Source organism: Scardinius erythrophthalmus (assembly GCF_964197995.2).
Source record: "Scardinius erythrophthalmus genome assembly, chromosome: 3".
Classification (NCBI taxonomy): Eukaryota; Metazoa; Chordata; class Actinopteri; order Cypriniformes; family Leuciscidae; genus Scardinius; species Scardinius erythrophthalmus.
The window spans coordinates 38,215,550-38,236,225 of NC_138223.1; the positions used below are offsets into that span (position 1 = coordinate 38,215,550).

A 20,676-nucleotide genomic window follows, 5' to 3' on the forward strand; every position below is an offset into this window, starting at 1 on the left:
AGAGGGTAACAGTTTGGTGGTGGTGGTAGTTTTCTGGAAGGTTAACAGCATTTTCAGGTTGTCTACCTGTCGCCCCCTCTCCTCTTCAATTAGTAGCTCCGACTGAAGGTTCTCCATCCTGGTAGTGTGGGTCTGATAGAACAGCCCCAAGGACTGTCCCACCACGAAGGATAAAGCGGAACAAGCCAGAACAAAGAGGGCCAGCCCAGTCGTATAAACACGGCGGGGGGGGGGGGGGGGGGGGGGGGGGGGGGTTGTTGAGAGGGATTCGGCCAGGATGAATGGAGGATGATTGGGGAAGACGAGGGATGGGGTGACAGAGTGAGTAGCAGGCAGATACAGTGAGGAACAAGAGATTGTGTGATGTTGTGAAAATGCTTCTACTTTCTCTCTCACACTCTCTTTGTCTCACTCTGAATGAAGGCACATTAAGGCTAAATTAAGTGTGTTCTGTTGGTTTTATCATATACATTGTATGTATGTTTGGGTGGAAGGTCAATAAGATCTCACTATACACTCTCTCTTACTTCCTCTATCATTTTTACAGACACACACACACACAAGGTCCAAAAGTAACATATTGCCTCTCCAGTCAAAGGTTAGTGGCTTTTTTCCCCAATATTTTTTTCTTACTGGCCATGAAACAGCTGTTTGCATTTTTGATAAATATATATACACACACACAACCATTCTAAAGTTTGGGGTCAGTAAGATTTTTTAAAAATAAATGAATATCTTTATCCTGCAAGGATGCATTAAATTGATCAAAAGTGACAGTAAAGACATTTATAATGTTACTGAAGATTTCTATTTTATTCTATTATATGCTTTTGAACTTTCTATTCATCAAAGAATCCTGAAAAAAAAAATTATGGTTTATGATAATAATAAAAAATGTTTCTTGAGCACCAAATCCTTCATTTCTGAAGGATCATGTGACACTTAAGACTGGAGTGATGATGCTGAAAATTCAGCTTTGCATCACAGGAATAAATAATTATTTTAAATTATAATCATATTTAACAATATTACTGTTTTTACTGCAGGTTTGATTAAATAAATGCAGCATTGCTGAGCATAAGAGAATAAATGTTTCAATGTTTCAAAGACATTTAAACATCTTATACCCCAAAACTTTTGAATGGTGGCAATTATATATAGGTTTCTATAAACACTATTAAACAAGTATTATGTCACAGCTCTAATAAACTGGAGAGTTACTCAATTGTATTCATTCACCAAAGAAAATGTTTACTTGGATTTTGCACAAACGTTAATTTTGCACCCTGCACACACACAATGCAAAATATAAAAAGTACTGAACTTTTAGGACTGACTGTCTATGTGTGTTTTTGTGTGTGTAGGTATTTCAGGGCTTCAGTACCTTCAGCTGTGTGTTGAAGGCATCTATCTCCAATAGTTTGGAGCGTGTCTCCTTCTCCACAGCGTCCAGCTGTTCTCTCAGCTGCTGTTTGGTGGATTCCTTCATATCAATGGCCCTCTGAAGACTGGACAGAGAGTCTCCTACAAAGTAGAAATAAACAGACAACTATTAAAGAGCATTTCTGAGATATTAACATCTTCATGAACCATTCTGCCAAAAGCTTTATTCTTCACTTTGTTACACTGATGTAAACAAAAGGAAGTTTTAACCATCAATACGATCACCTAAAAAAGCTCAATGTGCAAAATAAATAGTAATATTGTTCAAACAATGCCTAATTCACCAATCTGATTACGTAGTTAATAAAATCATGACTGTTTTCATTCCTCTGTGACCTAAGATGCTGTTTTTGTGTTCAATTAACAACTGTAGTTTGTAAACTTGTTCCTGTAGTGCCAGATGTGACCAGCCAGCAACTACTTTTACAGATTACAGTGATTTTGGTAGATTGTTTTCTTAAATGTTGCTAAAGCTTTATGTGGGCGTGCTGAGGGCGAGGACTTTGAACACACCTTGATTTGAGTGTCATGAACTTCAAGCAGTTTGCAAAACAAATGTTGGGCTGATCATCAACTTTAATCTCAGCAATTTTGCAGAGAATTTGAAATAATAATGGCAGAAGAGAGTACCCCAGTTGCCACCATAAAACAGATGTGTTTAATTTTCACTGAATCTCTGAAAATCCAACAACATGCATTTTTTATATAACAGTGTCCAAAGAAACATAAGGTCACATGTTTGGGTCCAAACAGTGCATCTGTACCATCAGCACAAAAAACACACCAAATACTAATGGCAGCTGTTTACCACTTTAACTAGGTAACAACCCAGGACAAGCAGATACAAGCTTTATTGTTTAACTCAACACGTGTTTGTCACTTTAGACCATGTATACTTTACAAGCACACAACGGCCCTAGCATTTGTGTGCTGTGGCTGTATTTTGAAGAGATGCAAATATAAAGCACATTACTCAAAGAAAGATACTAGCAAGTGTGGCAGTTGGAGAAAAGAAGCAAAGTATGCTTAAAGAGATACTTCACCGATTAACATTAAGGCCTGTTCACACCGGGACGAATTTCGCGGCCGATATTCGCTGACGTTTAACGCCTCGTGACTAAACAAAGGCCGCCAATGTGAGTGTGCACACCGAGGCGAAAAACGCCACGCGTAAAAGCATCATTTTTTAAAAACGCCTCGGGTTCGTCTTTTTGGTTTGACGCACCGCGTCAAAAACTATCCGACCAATGAGATTGCCGCTTTTGCTCACGTGTCTGGAGCTTCTGAAGTTACAGTAAAACACAACTTGGGGGCGCTCAAAAACAAAACGGTCTTGCCGAGCACACATACGTAACGGCGAAGAAGATTTACGCCGAGTAGCGTCTAAACACTGCCGGGAAGAAATAAGACGAGGAAGATGCAAGGCAAGATGAATGTAGAGCTGCTGGTCTCGTTGGTGTCGGAACATAAATAACTATATGACAAACGCGACAGCGACTACACAAATCTTGATAAAAGAGAACTGTTATGGAGTGGTATTGCAGAGCAAATGGGCCTTGATGGCCTTTAAGCTTTGTATCAGTAGAAACCCGGTAGTATTTTTGTATGAATGTGCTTCCCTCCCTCATGTCCCCCTGAGACGAGAGATTTCTGTATTGTGTGTCTGGAAAAAAAACTCAGATGACGCAAAAACCGTCATTTTACGTCATCGGAGGCTTTCTTGGCCAGAGGCGAGAGACTACAGCCAGTAGTACGAGCTCGTTCTGCATGTTTTCAACCAGCCCATAGGGGAATCTCACGAAAAAAACGGCATCTTTTCAGTTTCGAGTCGACTAGTAGCCTAGTTGTATCATTTCTTCCGATACTGCCCTCTGTAACCGGTAGGCGTGCTTGGGAGTGGCCTAGTAGGGCAGCGAAGCAAGTGTTTTGTGGGAGTTGTTGTCTTTGATCCACATGAGCCAAAAATACATTTTCTGGCTTTTCTCGGTCTAGAAGGCACCAACTTCTAAAATAATTTCACATTTCTACTACATAAATGACCCTGTTTAAATACACATTCATCTTTCCAGCCGTGAAATATGCCTTTAAGTTAGGCTGAATTGATTGGTTCACAGAAGTTCACAGTCTGGAATAACTTTAAGTCAATTAGATTCAGGATTGCACCAAAAAGACTAGTCTAGAGTTTTGGATCTTTAAAGCAGTGTTGAGGAAAGTGTTCTTACTGTGCAGACTGTTCTGCTGAACCTGCTTCAGCTGGTCATTCAGACACTGTTTATCAGGAATCAACCGACTCAACCACTGCTGAGACTCCTGATGGATACAAAAGAGAGAGAAATCACAAAATACTCCGATTACTTTGAAAGACTTATGTACAATGCAACTTAAAACTGATATCTTGTGTATACGTATACATCAAAAAAAGAAGAAGATATCTAGTCTAAGGCCGTGTGTCCACCAAAGCGTTTTTACTCGCGGCTGGCGTGTTTTTTCAATTGTTTTCAATGGGAGCGGCGCGTTTTTAAAACGCCATGAGCGTAACGAGGCGCTGAGCGTCTTTTTCACGCTGAAGCGCTGAGCGTTCGGCGTTTTTTACTGGTCGCCGAGAGTTGAAGAATGTTCAACTTTTGGTAAAACGCAGCGCTCATCACTGTCACTTTTTACCCAACCGTCCAATCACAGTGGAGGAGGGGCGGGACTAATACCACACCGACCAACCGCGTCCGCCACATGATTCTCCTTGTACAACGTCAACAGATGACAACAACAAGCATAATAACGGAACAAAATCAAGAGCCAGATAAAATACATTACATTGTATTGACATTTTAATATAGAATCAACACAGAAACAAAATATGTGTGAAATTAGATACTAGTAAGACTTTCGCGGATATTCCGTATCATAACAAGCAAAGTGTCTCAGTCTTAACCGTCTCAACTGAAAAAACGCTGCGCTGCCAAAACGCTCTCAAGCGCCCACAGCTGAGCGTTTTTAGCAGAGCGCCTAGCGTTTTCAGCTGGCTAATAACGCTTTGGTGGACACACGGCTTAAAGCTCTCCCTCTTCTCTTCCACACACTCACCCAAACTGGAGAGGAGAGACTTTTTCAAATAGAGTGAATGCTGAAAGGACGCTGATGATGCTTTTGAATGAAGCCAAAGAAGGGAGAGTTGAGGAAAGAGAGAAAAGGGAAGAAGTGCACACCTGCAGCTGCTGTTGCAGGCTGGTGATCTCTGCAATGCGGAGCTCTCGCGTCTTATTGGTGCTCTCGATCTCGTGTCTCTGAGCCGAGAGACGGAAACGAATGTCCTGCAGTTTTCCATCCAACTGAGACTTCTTATCATTCTAGATAAGAGCCAAAAAGAACAACACAAGTGAATCTATTAAACTCACATGGAGCCCCTCAAATAGAATACAATTCTGTTTAGTGTCACTAATGATACAGCAATCACAAATGACAACTTTAAAATTAGTTTTTATTGCTTTATCAATGTGATAACATCTGATAAATGACCAAGCTTGCATATTTAAATCTGTCAACACATTGAAGTGTAGTGAAGTGTAGTGAAGTGTAGTGTACCAGAGCCTCCAGCTCAAACTCGAGTGTTTTCTTGCGTGCTTTGAGCAGGACGATGTTCTCCTGCTCTCGGTTTCTCTGGGTGAGCAGCTCCTGTCTGCGCGATCTCTCCCACTCTAACTGCCGCTGACGCTCCAGCTCCCGCTTAGCAGCCTGCGCAAACAAACCACACTCAAAGGGTTACAAATGCTGTCGATGGTGCAAAACATGCACTGAATTTTTGAACGCACCTCTCTTCTCTCGATCTCCTTGCGTCTCTCCTCCTCCCTCTGTCGCTCCTGCTCTCTCTGTCTCTCAAGTTGTTTGTCCAGCTCCTGCTGTCTGCGTCTCTCATGCTCCATTCGTTCTCTCTCCTTCCTTTCTTGCTCCTCTTTCTCCAGCGCTGCCAGTCGCTCCTGCTCTTTCCTCTGCAGCTCAAGCAACGCCTGCCGACGTTTCTCCAGCTCCAGGTTCCCACGCTCAAAGTTCTCTCGTTTCTTATCCTCAAATGTGACTGCGGGGAGGGAATGGAGAATTTTAAGATATTTACATACAACATTTAAATGTTTCAAAAGACTTGTAGAAATCTTTGACCCCCATTTTACACCTAGCATTAACATATGTAAATAGTATTAGGATTGGGATCACCGAAACCAGTTTCAGAGGTGGTCATGATAGCTTCTGACCACATTCACTGAAAATGAATACATGCCAATGCAGTTTTGTTAACCATAAACAACTATGCAAGTAATATGTAAAAGGTTGCACTACACATAAAAGATTAACTCTCACTTTGACAGGTTGGGTTGTAAATTTTCCGTCATGCTCTACTTTAAGTATGTCTTCTGATCTGGTCAAATAAAAGAACAATATCTCATGAATTATTCCACTGGACTATACTTGGAATTTCTTCTCCCTAGATCCTCAATCACATCTCTGTCAGGGTGCCTTTATTTAGAGAGAGTAACTTTAAAACTTCTTTCACCCATTTTCTTGACTTCTATTGCCTATTAGCATCACTTTCAGAGGTAATGTTTGTAAAGTAGGTAAAAGCAAACCAGAAACCTGATATTTTATCAGCCAAAATGAGGGAAAGCACTCTAAATTATCCGTCAATATTTTTAAGGTCTTTTAATGGTGGAATATTTACAATTAACGAAACCTCTGTGGCGTTTTCCTTTTTTTGTCTCGAAAAGTGGTATCAGATCTCACAACACATTGCACTGGAAGGTGTTAATGCAATTTAAAGAGCTAAATCCAGTTAGAGACTATCCAGATACAAAATACACCAATACAAGATACAGGGGCGGTACAGACAACATCCTAACTGATACAGACAATGTGCAGTGAGACAAATCTCACTGACAAATAGTTCATCAGTAACCTTGGCTTTTGGCTTGCTTAGTTGGGGACATTTAAAGTTCAACAATATTATTGATCTGCCTTACTTAAGGTGGACGATGAATTTTCTTCTAGAAAAAAACGTTGTTGTATCAATTTCATGTGAAGCTGCTTTGATACAATCTGTATTGTAAAAAGCGCTATATAAATAAAGGTGACTTGACTTGAGCGAGATGAGTTTCCTTTTGAAAACTGGTCAGTATTTACTCTTATCCCCTGACCTGGAAGTTTTTTATCTGCCTCTTTCTCCTCCTCCTCAGGCTCCTCCTGGGATCGTAGGTCGGTCGAATGGATACTGGTCAAAGACACACCGCTACCAGAACGCACTCTCCTACACAAACATTACACATACATTTAGAACATTCTTGTGCAACTTGACCTCTAAATGTAACAATTTACACTGTTATGATAAAACTTCTTAACTATTAACTTTCAGATAAATAAGCAGCTATTTTTCAACTAAAATTGAAGCTGATAAATGGACCACTAAACCTTTAAATAAAATGATAAGTGAAAATGTGAAGTTGTAGATTTGTGCCGTCAGTTGAGTCTCTCACCTGAATGTTGGAGGTATGAGATCAGGTGTCAGTAAAGGGGGGAGGGGCAGACCAGACATAGCCATGTCAATCAAGTGCATGGCCAGAATAAACTCTTCTGCAGTCAACTTCCCATCCTGATCTATATCTGACAGATTCCTTAACAGAGAAAAAAGTAGATGTTATATGGAGTCAAAACAGCAATTTAATCTTTCCTGTCCACATGTGACCAGATCACCGGAGACAGATGTTAACATCAAGTGTAAACAGGGCCCTAGGCGATACAAAGATCCCAAGAACAGCATGTTAAAATAAATCAGATGTATTCATATAACAATAACCAGACACCAATTCTTATGTTTACACTGATCCACATTTCAGAACTCTGAGCTTTGTTTGAGTTTTAAATGCGAGACGGAGACACAATATGAAAAATGTGTTGGATCCGCACCAGATGGTGGCCAGCTGAGCCTGTGGTAGACTGGACTGCATTAGAATAGTTCTGGCTTGTGGACCTGAGGCAGAAGAGAAAGAAAGAGAGAGAGAGAGAGAGGGAGAGAGGAAACAGAAGTGAAAGAGAGAGTTGAGCATGTTGAGTCAGCAGCCTTTGTTTGCTTTAAGCTGTACTAAGTAATCACTGTGACACATCACTAGAGCTTTGAGCTCGTCAAATACATTGAATTAAAAACAACATTATTATATTCTCTAAAGAAAATATGGACAAAACAGAAGATTATTTAAAAATAGAATTCAAATCAAAGCAAGTTTAAAAATGACAAACTATAATAACATTGTTAAATATACAGCTATGCAGCGTATAAATTAGATATATAAATAAGATGTGGGCAAGGCTACTCAGACAGCTGGTAACAAAGCTGTCTTGATGCCAAAACCCCTCATAGAAGGAGAACGCTTTCGTGTATACAACTGTGACAATAAGCACTTATCAGGATCAACTAAATGCTGGATAATCAAAAGTATGTGAAGAATGCGTAGTTCACAGTATAGACCCTTTAAAATATGTCCAAGAGTTTTACACGCCAGTCTGTTATTGTAGGGACATCAACGTTACATTTTTACGCTTCTAAACATGAAGCTTAAGAAAACGAACTATGATTGATTGGTTTACATGTCAGTCAGATGGCCTCTGGGCAGTCCTTGGCCAAAAAAAGTTGCAATGGAGTCCATCAGTCTGAAGGTCTGGCTACAAGAGCCAAACAACAAAAGTGTTCATTTGCCTAATGCTTGTCATGTGTCTTTCTTTGTGTGACCATACCTGTGAGATAGCCACTCATCATTTTGTCATGGCTGTTAAAGAGTTGGCGGTACTTGAGCCGAGAGGACTGAGGCACGGCCCAGTCAGTGGGCGGAGGAGCTGCTGGAGCACTAGAGAGACAATATTTGTGTTAACATCTATGAAATGTCTGCGAATACAGTGTAAGTGTGTGTGTGTGTGTGTACCTGGGTGCCTCTATAGACTGGACCTTCTGTAGCTTGATACTGGAACGATTGAACGAAGAGGTTTTGTTGAGTGCAGCCGCTGAGAGAAAGAGAAACACCCATAAATTTTCCAGCAAAAGTAAATAAACTGCATGAGCTGGTCTGGGTAGTGTGAGTGTATTTACATTACCTGGATGCGTGAATCCACTAATGGGTTGTATCATAGCGGGTGCTCCGTTGGCAAGGGATGGAAGGGGTGGTGTCACCGATGCTACCAGTGGAGGTGACACGCCTACTCCTGGCACTCCTGAAGGCAGAGGGGGCAGGGGCATTGGCGGCACTGCTGGCAGGCCTGACATGGCACCCATACTGGGCATCCCTGCAAATGGCAATCAAAGACATAATTGAATAATAATTGATGACTTTTAATATAATTAAATAGTGGGGCAAATGACATATGCTAATAATGTTGATGTACTGCTAATTTAATTTACTTATAACATTCAATGAGCGACTCTAAGGGTGTATTCACACCAGGAAAGTCCGATAGTTCACTTGCTTTGGTCCGGACCAAATACAATGTTATTTTTTTTTGTTTGGTACGGTTCGCTTTCACACTGCTCTTTTTGCAAGTGAACCAAAATTTGTGAACAAAACCACACGTGTGCTAAGGTCATCATCCATTCATTGGACAGGAATTCTCAAGTAGGGAAAAGCAGGAAGTGCAAAAACAGGCTCAACATGAAGATATTTCGTAATGCAATATTCGTTCTTTTACTGATTTGGTGTTATTCTCTACAAACGCAATATGAAGAAACTAATGAGCATCATATGACACAATGTCATCTATACGATGTTGTAATTAGGATTTTGAGAAGACGACGATGTGCTGCAAGACAGTTCGGGCGGAGAGAACATGCTTTTAAACCATTTAAGCGCGGTAAGACAAAAGAGAACGCTCTGTCTGTTAATGTCCTGATGCACACACGACGCGCAGAAAGACACGCAACAATATGGCGTGCACAGACCTCGCGCCGGAATCGAATTCTCTTTTGCGCTTGAACGAACAATAACACACAACATTATGCCAAAATGTCCATTTTGTTAAGTATCCTCATAAGAGCAGTCAAATAAAAAGACGCATTTTTCTGCAGTTGGGTCGGTTCATGTTCACACCATAAACGAACCGTACCAGAATTCGTTTGGAACCGTACCGAGACCACCTCTTCAGCTGGGTCTCGGTTCGGTTGTTTGGTATTTGTATAAGTAAGACTGATTACCCCTTTGTTAACTGCTAGTTGGTCAAACTAGTTCTTAAGACACAGTCTTAACAAAGTGGCTAAGTTTATGCAACAGGTCCCAAGGCTGGGCAACTTTGGCCCTCGAGATCCACTTTTCTGCAGAGTTTAGCTGACCCTGATCAAACTCAACTGTCTGTAGCTGTCTAGTAACCCTGAAGATCTTAGCTTGTTCAGGTGTGTTTGGTTAGGGTCGAAGCTAAACTCTGTAGGAAAGAGGACCTTGATGGCCAGAGTTGATATAGACTAAAAGTTTGCATTTAGCATTCAGTCTTTTCTAATATAGACCTAGTCTACCTAATGATGTCTAATCTAAATCAGTGGTTCGCAACAGAATTAATGTATATATAAATATGTAGCATTTCTTGAAGAACATACAGAATGAGAGTTAAATTAAATGTAATATATCAACACTTCCACTTTCAGCAGAATTACATCAGAAATATCTTATTGGATGTGGAGGGCCTTTGAATATTTGTGTTGGACAATGGGTGGGCTCTTCAAGTCAAAAAGGTTGAGAACCACTGATATAAATGGTCTTGAACTAGATGTGATATGTTCCAATGTTTTTAAGCCATCAGAATGAGAGCATTTTTACCAAATGGAGGCTGCGAGGGTATGGAGATGGGCTGCTGCTTCATGGAGGGGGGCAATGACGGAGGGAGGGGGTGACCCTGCAGCTTCAATTTAATAAGCTTCATTGCGATGGAAAATTCAAGCATGTCCATCTTCCCATCATTGTTCATGTCGGCCAGAGCCCTGCAAAACATTAAGGTGATTTGTTACATTTTATGATATTTAGCTAATCTTTATTGCATAATTTTGCAATAGTGTAATGTGTGTTATGCTGGTGTTTTGTTTTTGTGTGTACCCTGTGCACCATCTATATATGAGTAGGGTTTTCAAAAGTACTAGTACTTTGCAACCAAGTTGGTAATGACATTTTTATTTCATGATAATGTGACGATACCAGCCTTTCTGAAGTACCGGTATTACTGAGTAATGGGTATATTCGGTACCCACTGATAGGAGGCTGTTTTCAAAGGCTCCGATGTGTATCTGTGTAAACGCTCTGTGATGAGCATCAAAGGTTTCTATTTGATCATTGTAGCCAATCACATTCACATCTGTTGAGCACGTGAACGCAATGGCCAATCAGAGATGTTTAAGTAAGAATCCGCTCAACACTTCCTAAAACACCAGAGTTTTTGTTCACCGCACCCATGATTGACAGCTTCAGTGATCAAAAAAGGAGCCATAAACCCATAAACAATTTCAATAAAAGTTTTGTTTTTCATGCTGCTCAGTACACTGCAGTTTCTGGATTTACAACTGTATTTAAATGACCGATTGTGTCCGGAACCGCAATGATTGACAGTGATACAACCACAGCAATAGACAGGATAAAACAATCTTATACTTTATGTTGAAATAGATGTGCAATAAGTCTAAGGGTGTTAATGCAAACTAACAGACCTGCAAATAAATTTGTAAAATAGATCCAACTATGGTACCAAAATTGGTACAGAGAACCATGGAATTTTACAGGTATTGGTACCAATTACTGGAATTTTGGTACCGTGACAACCCTATAAACCTGTATTGGCCATGCCTTATGGACAGGCCATATACTATATTATGAAAAATGTGGTTTTCTATGGTACCATCAGTATTATTATGGTGGTTATCAATGTGTTTTACAAGATAAAAAAAAACTGATTTAGGTATATTAACCTTGTATTATTTAATGAAATATATAAGATTGTAAGCTGTAAAATATACAAGCATCCCAAAATATTGGAAGCATTGTGATAGTATTTTATTTACTGTAAATTTAACGGGATATTCTTTACAGTGTATGCAAATTATTGAACAGTAGCATGTAGTGGATTGTGAATATAGTGCTCTGGATTATAAATGAATGTGTTATTTAGGAATTGTACCATATCTGGGCCAGGATGGGGGGAGGTAGACCTGACTGCAGAAAGAAATTCCTTGCCTGGTCACCTACAGAAAAAGAGAAAGAGGAAGAAAAAGAAAAAAATGAAATTAATATACTTAAATGTATAAATAAATAAACAGTATTATGCATCATTGTATAACCGAACACAATGGAACAGTTCATGTCGATTTTAATTATTCTAGGTCAATTTTATTATTCTAGTAAAACACTGATAACATAATTAAGAGTTACGTAAGCCTGTTTAAACCATCTTGTCAACAAATATGTTCAGGGTTTATTGACAGCACTTGAGTGACATTGCCCTACGGGGCGAGTGATCTGCCGGCTACAGTTTGAGTAAGAAAAAAAAGTGTGCTCATATGTTATCTAGCCAATCAAGCCGACTTCCTGCTCTCATGACAGCCTTTACTGATGAACATGCACAAAAAAATAAAAAAATAATTGTTTATTTTTATACATAGACTATAATGAAAGATTACACCACAACCTTTAACAAATGTAAACTAATAATACCACAGCAGCCTAGATTACCTATTTCTTCCCTTTTACAACCTACCAACTAACACACAAAGCAATGAAAGATGCGAGTGTGAGAGTTTGTCCCTCTGCAGTGTTAAAAGCAAAATGATGTAGCAACTTAGATGACCTCTTCACCTTCCTCTAAACACTTTTCGTCTTGATAACAGGAGTCTTTCCTGACGCGCACACACAGAACGCCTTTATACTCTCAGAGCCAAAAACAGACTCAATCTCCTCCGTCTGCCCGTGGGCCACTCACTATTTCAGCCGTCCTTCAGTCAACACAAAGAGGCTCTTTGAGATCCGCTGGTGAACAGGAAACTCACAAGTACCATCTCTTCAGTAGACATCCAAAGTCCAGCTGGGAAAAGCTGGTTTTACTGTTCGAGTCTTGTGATTTTGATTAGCCCTTTGGATTGGCATACATTGTACAAAAAAAAACATGAAGTGTGTTTTGTGTACAATGAACACTTCTTTCATTGCAATGTATGAACAGTTTGGCTAATGAAAATGTTCCAGAATTTTCCTCAGACTTGCAAAATGTCTCCAAAGTGAGTTTGGTGAGAAAGACAGCTTTCTATAACAGGAACAAACATGTGAAAGCATCAACTAGATACTCCAAATACAAACGGCCTCAGCAAAATTGACAGAGAAAAGACCTTTTCTGCAACATGCCACACCCTGATGATCTGATGATTCTGTTAACATTACACACTATCAACTCACAACTAAAAGTTTCAGAACATGTTTTCAGAGAATCAGAATTTTAACTCTTATACATCAGCATTGCGCAAACGTTTACACAAGCATTAGATGTTTGCTCTTCTGACTAATGTAAACATGGGAAGGTTTTACTGCAAGTCAGCAGCAAAGCCAGAGTTTGTTTGTTTCATCTGAGGAGGTACTGAGACTGACATTAACAGTTCTCAGGCTGTTTTTTATAGTACTTTAGGGGCGGGACACACCAAGCCAACGGTTTTCCGTTGGCCAATGTCGGGCAGTGGGTGAGCGTCGTATAATGACACTGCTGTATGTAGCTTAATTTCTACAAGTTAAGACAAACTGAGCAGCTTGACTCAATAAAATGGTAAGCAAGCGCTGCTGTTTACTAGTTCACAGTTGTGGACAGTTACTATCGCTCACGCAGGGACAGATAAAGTGCGACGTGTTCAAGCGCAACGTTTTTGCCCAGACACAGCCGACATCACCATTGGCTTTCGTTGCTGCTAGTTCTTTGACGTTGATTTGATGTGTATCAGCCTAATGCGAGTCTGATCGTAGACCATGCAAGTAGATATCCACCCATTATGGACAGAAAACAGGAAGTGGTATGGTTTTAAAATAATGTCATGAAGAATATCCATGGAATATTTATTAGCATGGGAATGTTTAAAAAAAGATGACGGGAAAGAGGTGGTTGCTCTTGTTTTTCTTGTTTGTTTTCACTTCATTTGCTCTTTCTCTCGGTGTCTCCTACAGAGAAATAATAGGCAAAAAAATCCGACTACCACAGGTCTATGACTGACTGCACTGCAGGTGGTCATTTGCAATTGCACAGAACTCAAAGGATTTGTTCACGTATTTCAGAGAACATCAAACTCCAAAGGACTAATGAGAGTTCTTTACTTTTCTCATAGCAGGAAAACTAGTGGTGATTACCTGTGATGAAACCAGAAGGTGTGGGGGTCAAACTGTGGAACTGCTGGTCATGTTTGGCTCTCTCGTCCACAGATATTACCCATGTCTCTGACCCCCCTGTATAGACAGACAAACATCAGTATGATGCTTCAACATGTGTTCAATCTGCTAAGATTTTCATTAAGCGACAGGGCACAGGTAAACACAAACCAACTCTTACTGACGTTTTATTGTGTAAAAAAACAACACTGAGAAAATGCAACACAGTCTTATAAAGTGTGGGATCAAAATCTAGGATTCAAAATCTACCGTAAATATAGAATTTTGAGATTTTTGAAAACAAAATAAATTTTATGAAGTAAAATGTATAAAAAAAAATATTACGTACATTGTCCAATTAAACTTTTCACTCAGATTATTGTGGTGATAAAATTAGCGCTGTAACTAATGATTATTTTGATAATCGAAGTTAAAATCACTAAATTAAAAACAAAAGGGACAGAATAAATGTTAACCGGCATGAGGAAAACACACGTTCACTCATCTGAACATAGTAATTATATTAGATTTATACTCCATTGCAATAGATTACTCTCATTATCGATTGCTTGTTATATTATGAATAAATATATTCAAAAATGTAAATCATTTGAATGACTTAAATTATTCCACTGTATAAAATAAGCCACATTAAAATCAGAAATGAAAACAGGAAATGAAACAGTGATAGAAGTTCTGTGAGGGCGTTTCTCTTCCATTCACTGATTCACTGACTCTTTCTCTCTCAAACACACACTGCACTTCATACATATCCACCCACCTTCCATCACACAAACACACACGTGCCAGTCAGTCAGTCAAGGCATCAACTCACCTCCGAAGGGCGTGGGAAACTGAGCCATGGTTCAGTCCGTCAGCTGCCGTCCAGCCGCAAACTCCTGCAAAACAACACAAAGAAACCTTGAGCTTTCATTCACTCACCCAACTTCTGAGAAACAACATAAGGAAACAAGACTTGTTCATCGTCCTGATTGAACACACAAAATCACTCTTGTCAGGAAAAAAAAAAAGAGGAAAAGTGAGTGAATCGCTTCTGTTCTGACCTGTAGAAACCTTCCTGAGAGAGGAAAGACAAAACACAGAACTCCCCACAAATAAATTCCTGCATTATCACTCAGGGTACATTTTCCACAATAACAATGTACTAAAAATTGAAACATTTTCCTTTGCGTTTGTCACGTACAGACAACAACGTTGTCAAAACAATCCCTGATCTCACGGATCCACAAAAACGACTAAAAAAACTCTGTGATCTGCTGCCAGGCCAGTAGTTGGCGATGTCACTTTTTAAAGAAACACTACACATCTAATAGACTGAACATGTAATATGCATGACTTCACCATTTTCGGAAATTCACGTTTTTGAAATTTACATAGAGATGATGGCGATGTCATTTTCGCAAACTTGCACTTTGCGTTTTCAGGCCCCGAAAATATCGTTGTTAAAATTAAGCCAAAATATCCCAGAAACAGTTGTTGCTGCTCAAGTTTGCGGGCTCAATCATAAGCACAGCTGTCAATCATGAAGGTGCACCTCGTTTTTTTAGCATCAAATAACTATCGAAAACCACACTTATTGAAACAAAAATGAACATTTGAACATGTGTCAGCATGATAATGAGAACTACTTAAAATGACAGAAACCATCTTCTGGGAAAAAATATATATATTTCAAGTGTAATTGTATTATATTGTTTGACTCACGTCCCATTCAATTACATGAAGAGGGCGGGGTTTATGACCTATAGCCGCGCCTGGCCAGCCACCAGGGGGAAAACGAAATGCAGCTACTTTCGTTTCATAGCAAATTAATGTAATGCATTATTAATGTTATGAATTAATTGTAATGCGCGTTGACTGTTAGAGTCAACATTAGTATAATAAACTTCATCAGAGAAGTTAAGTGTATACTTTTATGTACTTTTACTTTTACTAGTGTCACTATAACCCACCAACTGGTATACATGCATATCCCTAACCTGTATTTATTGTAGTTCTCGTTCTCTTACCAACACACTTGGACGTAAAACGATGAGAAAGAAAGAGTACTATCTGAAGGCTTCAGACTGGGATCTCCCAGCTGTGTAAACGCACTGCAAGAATTCTCACACACACACACACACACACACACACACACACACACACACACACACACACACACACACACACACACACACACACACACACACACACACACACACACACACACACACACACACACACACACACACACACACACACACACACACACACACACACACACACACACACACACACACACACACACAGTCTCCAGCAGAGACACCCAGGGCACCTTGGCCAAAGTATTTTAATCAGTGCCAGACTGTTCTCTCTCTCTGTCTCTCCCCCATTCTTCCTCCACTCTTTTCTTCCTTTTCTTCAGATCCTGCATAATGGAATTCATTTCTCTGCTCCACAGGGTCCAATCACAGCGCAAACTGAAAGGGTTTTACAAATAAAATAAACAAACATGCTAATCTAGTCACTGGGGGAAAATATTGTAGCAATACTGTATGTAGGGCCCCCTATGAAATCCATTAGATTTTTTTCCAAATTTTTAAATTTTTCTGGATTCCATTTTAATGGTTAAATAAAATTTTAGTTACCAAAAAGCATGTAATTAATTGAAATCATGAAACTTATACAATTTAACAACAATTTATTAAAAGTTTTATTTTCCCCCCTAAAATTCCGTTTAATTTTCTGGCCTACCGACTTCTGTGTTTTCTGTTTTAAGTTTTCTGGATTCCATTTTAATGGTTTAATTCAATTTTAATAATCAAAAAGCATGTCTAATTAATTGAATTCATAAAAACAATTTACTAATTTTGTGTTGTGCATTTGAATTCTTCTGGCAATCAAATGAAGGCATATTAAAAACATCAATTTAATTGATCTTTTAATCGTATGAAATAAACCCTTTTGTCAAACAATGTGCTGCACACAACAGAGCTTTACTGTTCAAATTAACAGACAACATTTTTTATTATTCCTTAAAAAAAGTTTTACTAATAATTTATTATTATAATTATTATTAGTGTTCGTATTATTATTACATTGAGACGCAGCTAAATTCTACTGTACAACAGTAATAAACCAAACTTTTATTTTGACCAGTTGCAGTGAAGACATTTGAGTTTCGATGTATGACGATAGTTTTTCTCAAATGAAACGGTAAAATGCTCATGAAGTGACTCTCAGAGCGGCTCTGGAGATGAAGTTCATGCATTCATGTTCTCATATAGTGAAGAGGCTGAAAACACCGTGAGCGTTTTTTTTTTATGGAATATTTATAAATTATTGATCTGTGCACATTTTTTATAATCTTTCATCAAATTAACTTCCCTTCTCACTTGAAATCGCAATGACATTTCTTCTCTGACTCATCCAACATGTTTTCTTGTTCGACAAGCTGTTTCACAGAAACAATTCAACAGAAGAACGGAAAAAACAATGCCAAAGAGGTGAGATGCCACAGGAAGTAATATTTCAATTATTAGAAAAATTAGAACATACTGGAAATAAAATGTGATAAAAAACTGACACGCACTAACATGGTTCCTCAACTGCTGATAGCTTTCAATGACTGTTCGTCTGAAGGGCTGGCAGAGAGCAACGCCGAAACTGAAGTTGTGAGGAAATCATGATGTTTCATCACTCTAACCACCCGATAGCATCGCCCTGCCCTTCAAAATTCAAAAAACGCTGATGATGGAATGTGATTCATTTTCACATCATATACAGCATCTGACATTTGAATGTGAACCAATTTCATGTTGAACAAAACAGAAGAGTTTGTACTTAAACTCAGTACTATCTGAAGTATTCATTTGCATGCGTATGAGCAGGGTTTTATCATAAGCTATAAACCTATAGTTTGTGCATCACAGTTTCTATAGTGTCCAATTTTTCTTATTTTACTACTATTAGCGGAAATCCATCATGTCTGAATGCCGTCGGCTCCAGGGAGTGTTCGTACGGTCTGAGTTCTAATCTGAAGCAGTGGGGTGTTTCTCAAGATGGAGGACTAAGCTCTTCACAGAGCCTTGACTCAATACTGAAAACATCCAGTTCCCCTGATTAAACAGGACACTGGTGACTCACACGCTCTCTCTCTCTCACTGGCAGAGTGCAGTGTCAAACACTGCAGTGCTAGTGACACTGTCACACAGTAGAACCGGCCCTTGTCACAGCCCTGCTAATGACCGTAAGTGTGTGTGTGTGTGTCTTTGAGCATCTGACCTACTTTTTCCTGTCACCCTTTTTCTGATTCAAATGAAGCTTTTCCTCTGGACAATGGTCTCAAACACAGCCAATCTGAATGAAAACCCAGGAAGGGGAAACCTTCTTGCAGAACACAGTAGAAACACAAACAAACCAATGCTTTCAGAAGATCTGAATGTCTCAAACGAGTTTAGTTTTACTCTTATTCAAGACCAACCTGCCTCACTGATCCAAATCCAAATCCGGCACAGTGAATCAAGACATGCTCAATAGAGGGTGGGACAAAGAGAGGTGATGTCATCCAGCAGGAATGCTGTCACTAGGTGAGATGAATCTGGGAGAGGAAGTTTAATAGATATGGAGCGCTGCAGTGATGATGATGCATTTTAGCAGGCAAACCCGAAACCCGGATCTCTCTGGTTCCTTCAACAAAAACCCAATAGGATTATTGCACAAAATGAACTCGCTGACTAACAAAAGTATATGATCATCACAAGAATCTTATGAATCTTATGAATTCTAACACAACTTTTATGAATTTAAGCACGAAATACAATCAGCAGAAGTAAAAGGCTAAACATAGGCTATAAACGAACTACACCATGATCACATGACTTAAACATCACCACAAACCACTAAAGTCTTTGTTAAAAAAACATTTTCCCTGTAAGTTCGAGTTAGAATAGTTTGCAAACTAGCAAGTAAATGAGTCTTGATGGAATTTACACATAAACGTGCCTCACTTAGCCACTTGAGGCCATCCATTCAATCAATCAATAACAGATTCAGAGGCAGGAATAGTCTCATGGGCAAAATTTAGTCTCCCTCACTCACCGAAGTTACAACTTCACCCTGAACAGAGACGGTGAAAAAACACGTGCAATTAACACAGATAGACACACACAAACGCATCCAGCGGTGGATTCGTTAGTCAGGTGACGCGAGACCCCGGGGCCAAGGGGAGTGCAAGTATTAATAGTGTCAACATCACACTCATACTCCTGTCTGCATTCTTTCCAAGAAGGCTTGGGGTCCTACGAGAACAAGTCAGCCAAACGCACCCACACGTTTGCATTCCACACAAAAGCACAACAGCCTTTTTCATGGACCATGTTTGACTTTGGCTGAAAAAACATAGTAGAGAGAAACAGTGTATTTAAACTTCTACCCACAGGTCACTTTCACTGCACATTTGAGCCTGAACAGTCGCCGAATGAATCCAATTTCAACCTTGTCAACATCAATACCTGATACAGGACTAGAAAGCACAGGAACTCGAGAAGAGCAAATCGCTGGTTTCCTTTAAGGGCATGACAGAAAGAGATGTGGGAGTCAGTCTTAGAGAGATCAAATGATATTCAGACTCAGAGATGCTTATAGTTCCACTGACACCCCCAACAGTTCTCTTCACTACTCAATAAATCACAGACAATCTGCACTCCACCCACATTTAATGCAGTCCAGACACACGCAGAGGAATCCAGCTTAAAATGAAGTGGAACTTCAAGCTTTTATCATCACTGATGACAAACCACCCAAACCGATCTTTCATAACACGCTGCTAGGCTAGTAAATGATTCAGTATCGCAACCTGTTCTCTTGACTGTTCCCAAGTTTAAAAACCAAAACCACAGTCCACAATCTAGTCTCGTCTCATTTGTTCACTTCCATCTTGAAGCGTTTAAAGAAAGGCCATACCCACGGAAGCAGAAGTGCTTTCTCTGCAGCTGAGGTAGGCAGAACAGCTCAGCTGTAAGAGTGAGAACGGATAGTACTTCTTCAATGGATGTTATGGAGCTTCGTCTGAGCAGAATCTGAGCCGGGATCAGGCGGCAAAGAAAGAATCGCCCGGGACACTAAATACAACAGCTTCCGGAAGAGGGCCTGTATTGTTGTGCTTCGGTCCAATGTTAAGACAAGGTTACAGACAGTCACTGCTCTGTACAAGACGCCAAACACACACACACACACATACACACACACACACACACACACACACACACACACACACACACACACACACACACACACACACACACACACGTTAAATAGCCAGACTAAAGATTCATGGCTGATCTATACCTATATAGGTTTACTACAATAACAAAATATGCATTTAAGATGAGGATAATATTGTCAGTAACAATTCATATGCAGCAAACCCGTACAAAGAGCAAGCAACTGAAGCAAGTGCTTTATATCAGAAAAAATATAAATGTTATGTTTATATTAAAGGGGAAATGAAGCAGTCAATCAAGTTTACATGATTTGCAAGATGGATTTCCACTTTAATCAACAATTATATAAGAAACATGACAAATGTAAACATATAAAAGAAAAAAAAGAAAAACCGTTATATCTTTTGCTGCCAGGGCGCTGCCATTGTGTGCAGTATTCTAAAGTGTGACGTCACGGGGTTGGTTGGCTTTAATAAACCTGGCTGAATGTATTAATATCACGACGTCAAACTGTCTACACCACGGAGTTTTGACCGCGATTCGCGAACAACTAATGAAGTCTAACATAATATGTTATATACAGCAGATGGACTCTGACACGGTGGGCATCGCATTACAAC

The 20,676-nt window shown here is 39.6% G+C and overlaps 1 protein-coding gene across 3 annotated transcripts in view; it reads right to left on the reverse strand.

Annotated features, from left to right (window-relative positions):
- itsn1 (intersectin 1 (SH3 domain protein)) overlaps positions 1-20,676 on the reverse strand; it is a 44,981-nt gene that overhangs the window by 20,621 nt on the left and 3,684 nt on the right. For 2 of the 3 annotated variants that reach the window (XM_081360290.1, XM_081360289.1), the window contains exons 2-16: positions 14,668-14,731; positions 13,815-13,910; positions 11,617-11,680; positions 10,272-10,432; positions 8,566-8,754; positions 8,397-8,475; positions 8,212-8,321; positions 7,387-7,450; positions 6,957-7,094; positions 6,621-6,730; positions 5,250-5,512; positions 5,023-5,172; positions 4,647-4,787; positions 3,666-3,753; positions 1,385-1,524 (exon numbers count right to left, since the gene is read on the reverse strand). In XM_081360290.1, coding sequence (XP_081216416.1) covers positions 1,385-1,524; positions 3,666-3,753; positions 4,647-4,787; positions 5,023-5,172; positions 5,250-5,512; positions 6,621-6,730; positions 6,957-7,094; positions 7,387-7,450; positions 8,212-8,321; positions 8,397-8,475; positions 8,566-8,754; positions 10,272-10,432; positions 11,617-11,680; positions 13,815-13,910; positions 14,668-14,695 — 1,821 coding nt within the window. In that variant the 5' untranslated portion in view covers positions 14,696-14,731. Of the gene's footprint in view, positions 1-66; positions 154-1,384; positions 1,525-3,665; positions 3,754-4,646; positions 4,788-5,022; positions 5,173-5,249; positions 5,513-6,620; positions 6,731-6,956; positions 7,095-7,386; positions 7,451-8,211; positions 8,322-8,396; positions 8,476-8,565; positions 8,755-10,271; positions 10,433-11,616; positions 11,681-13,814; positions 13,911-14,667; positions 14,732-20,676 lie in introns of all 3 variants that reach the window. The other variant, XM_081360288.1, reaches the window with a different exon arrangement.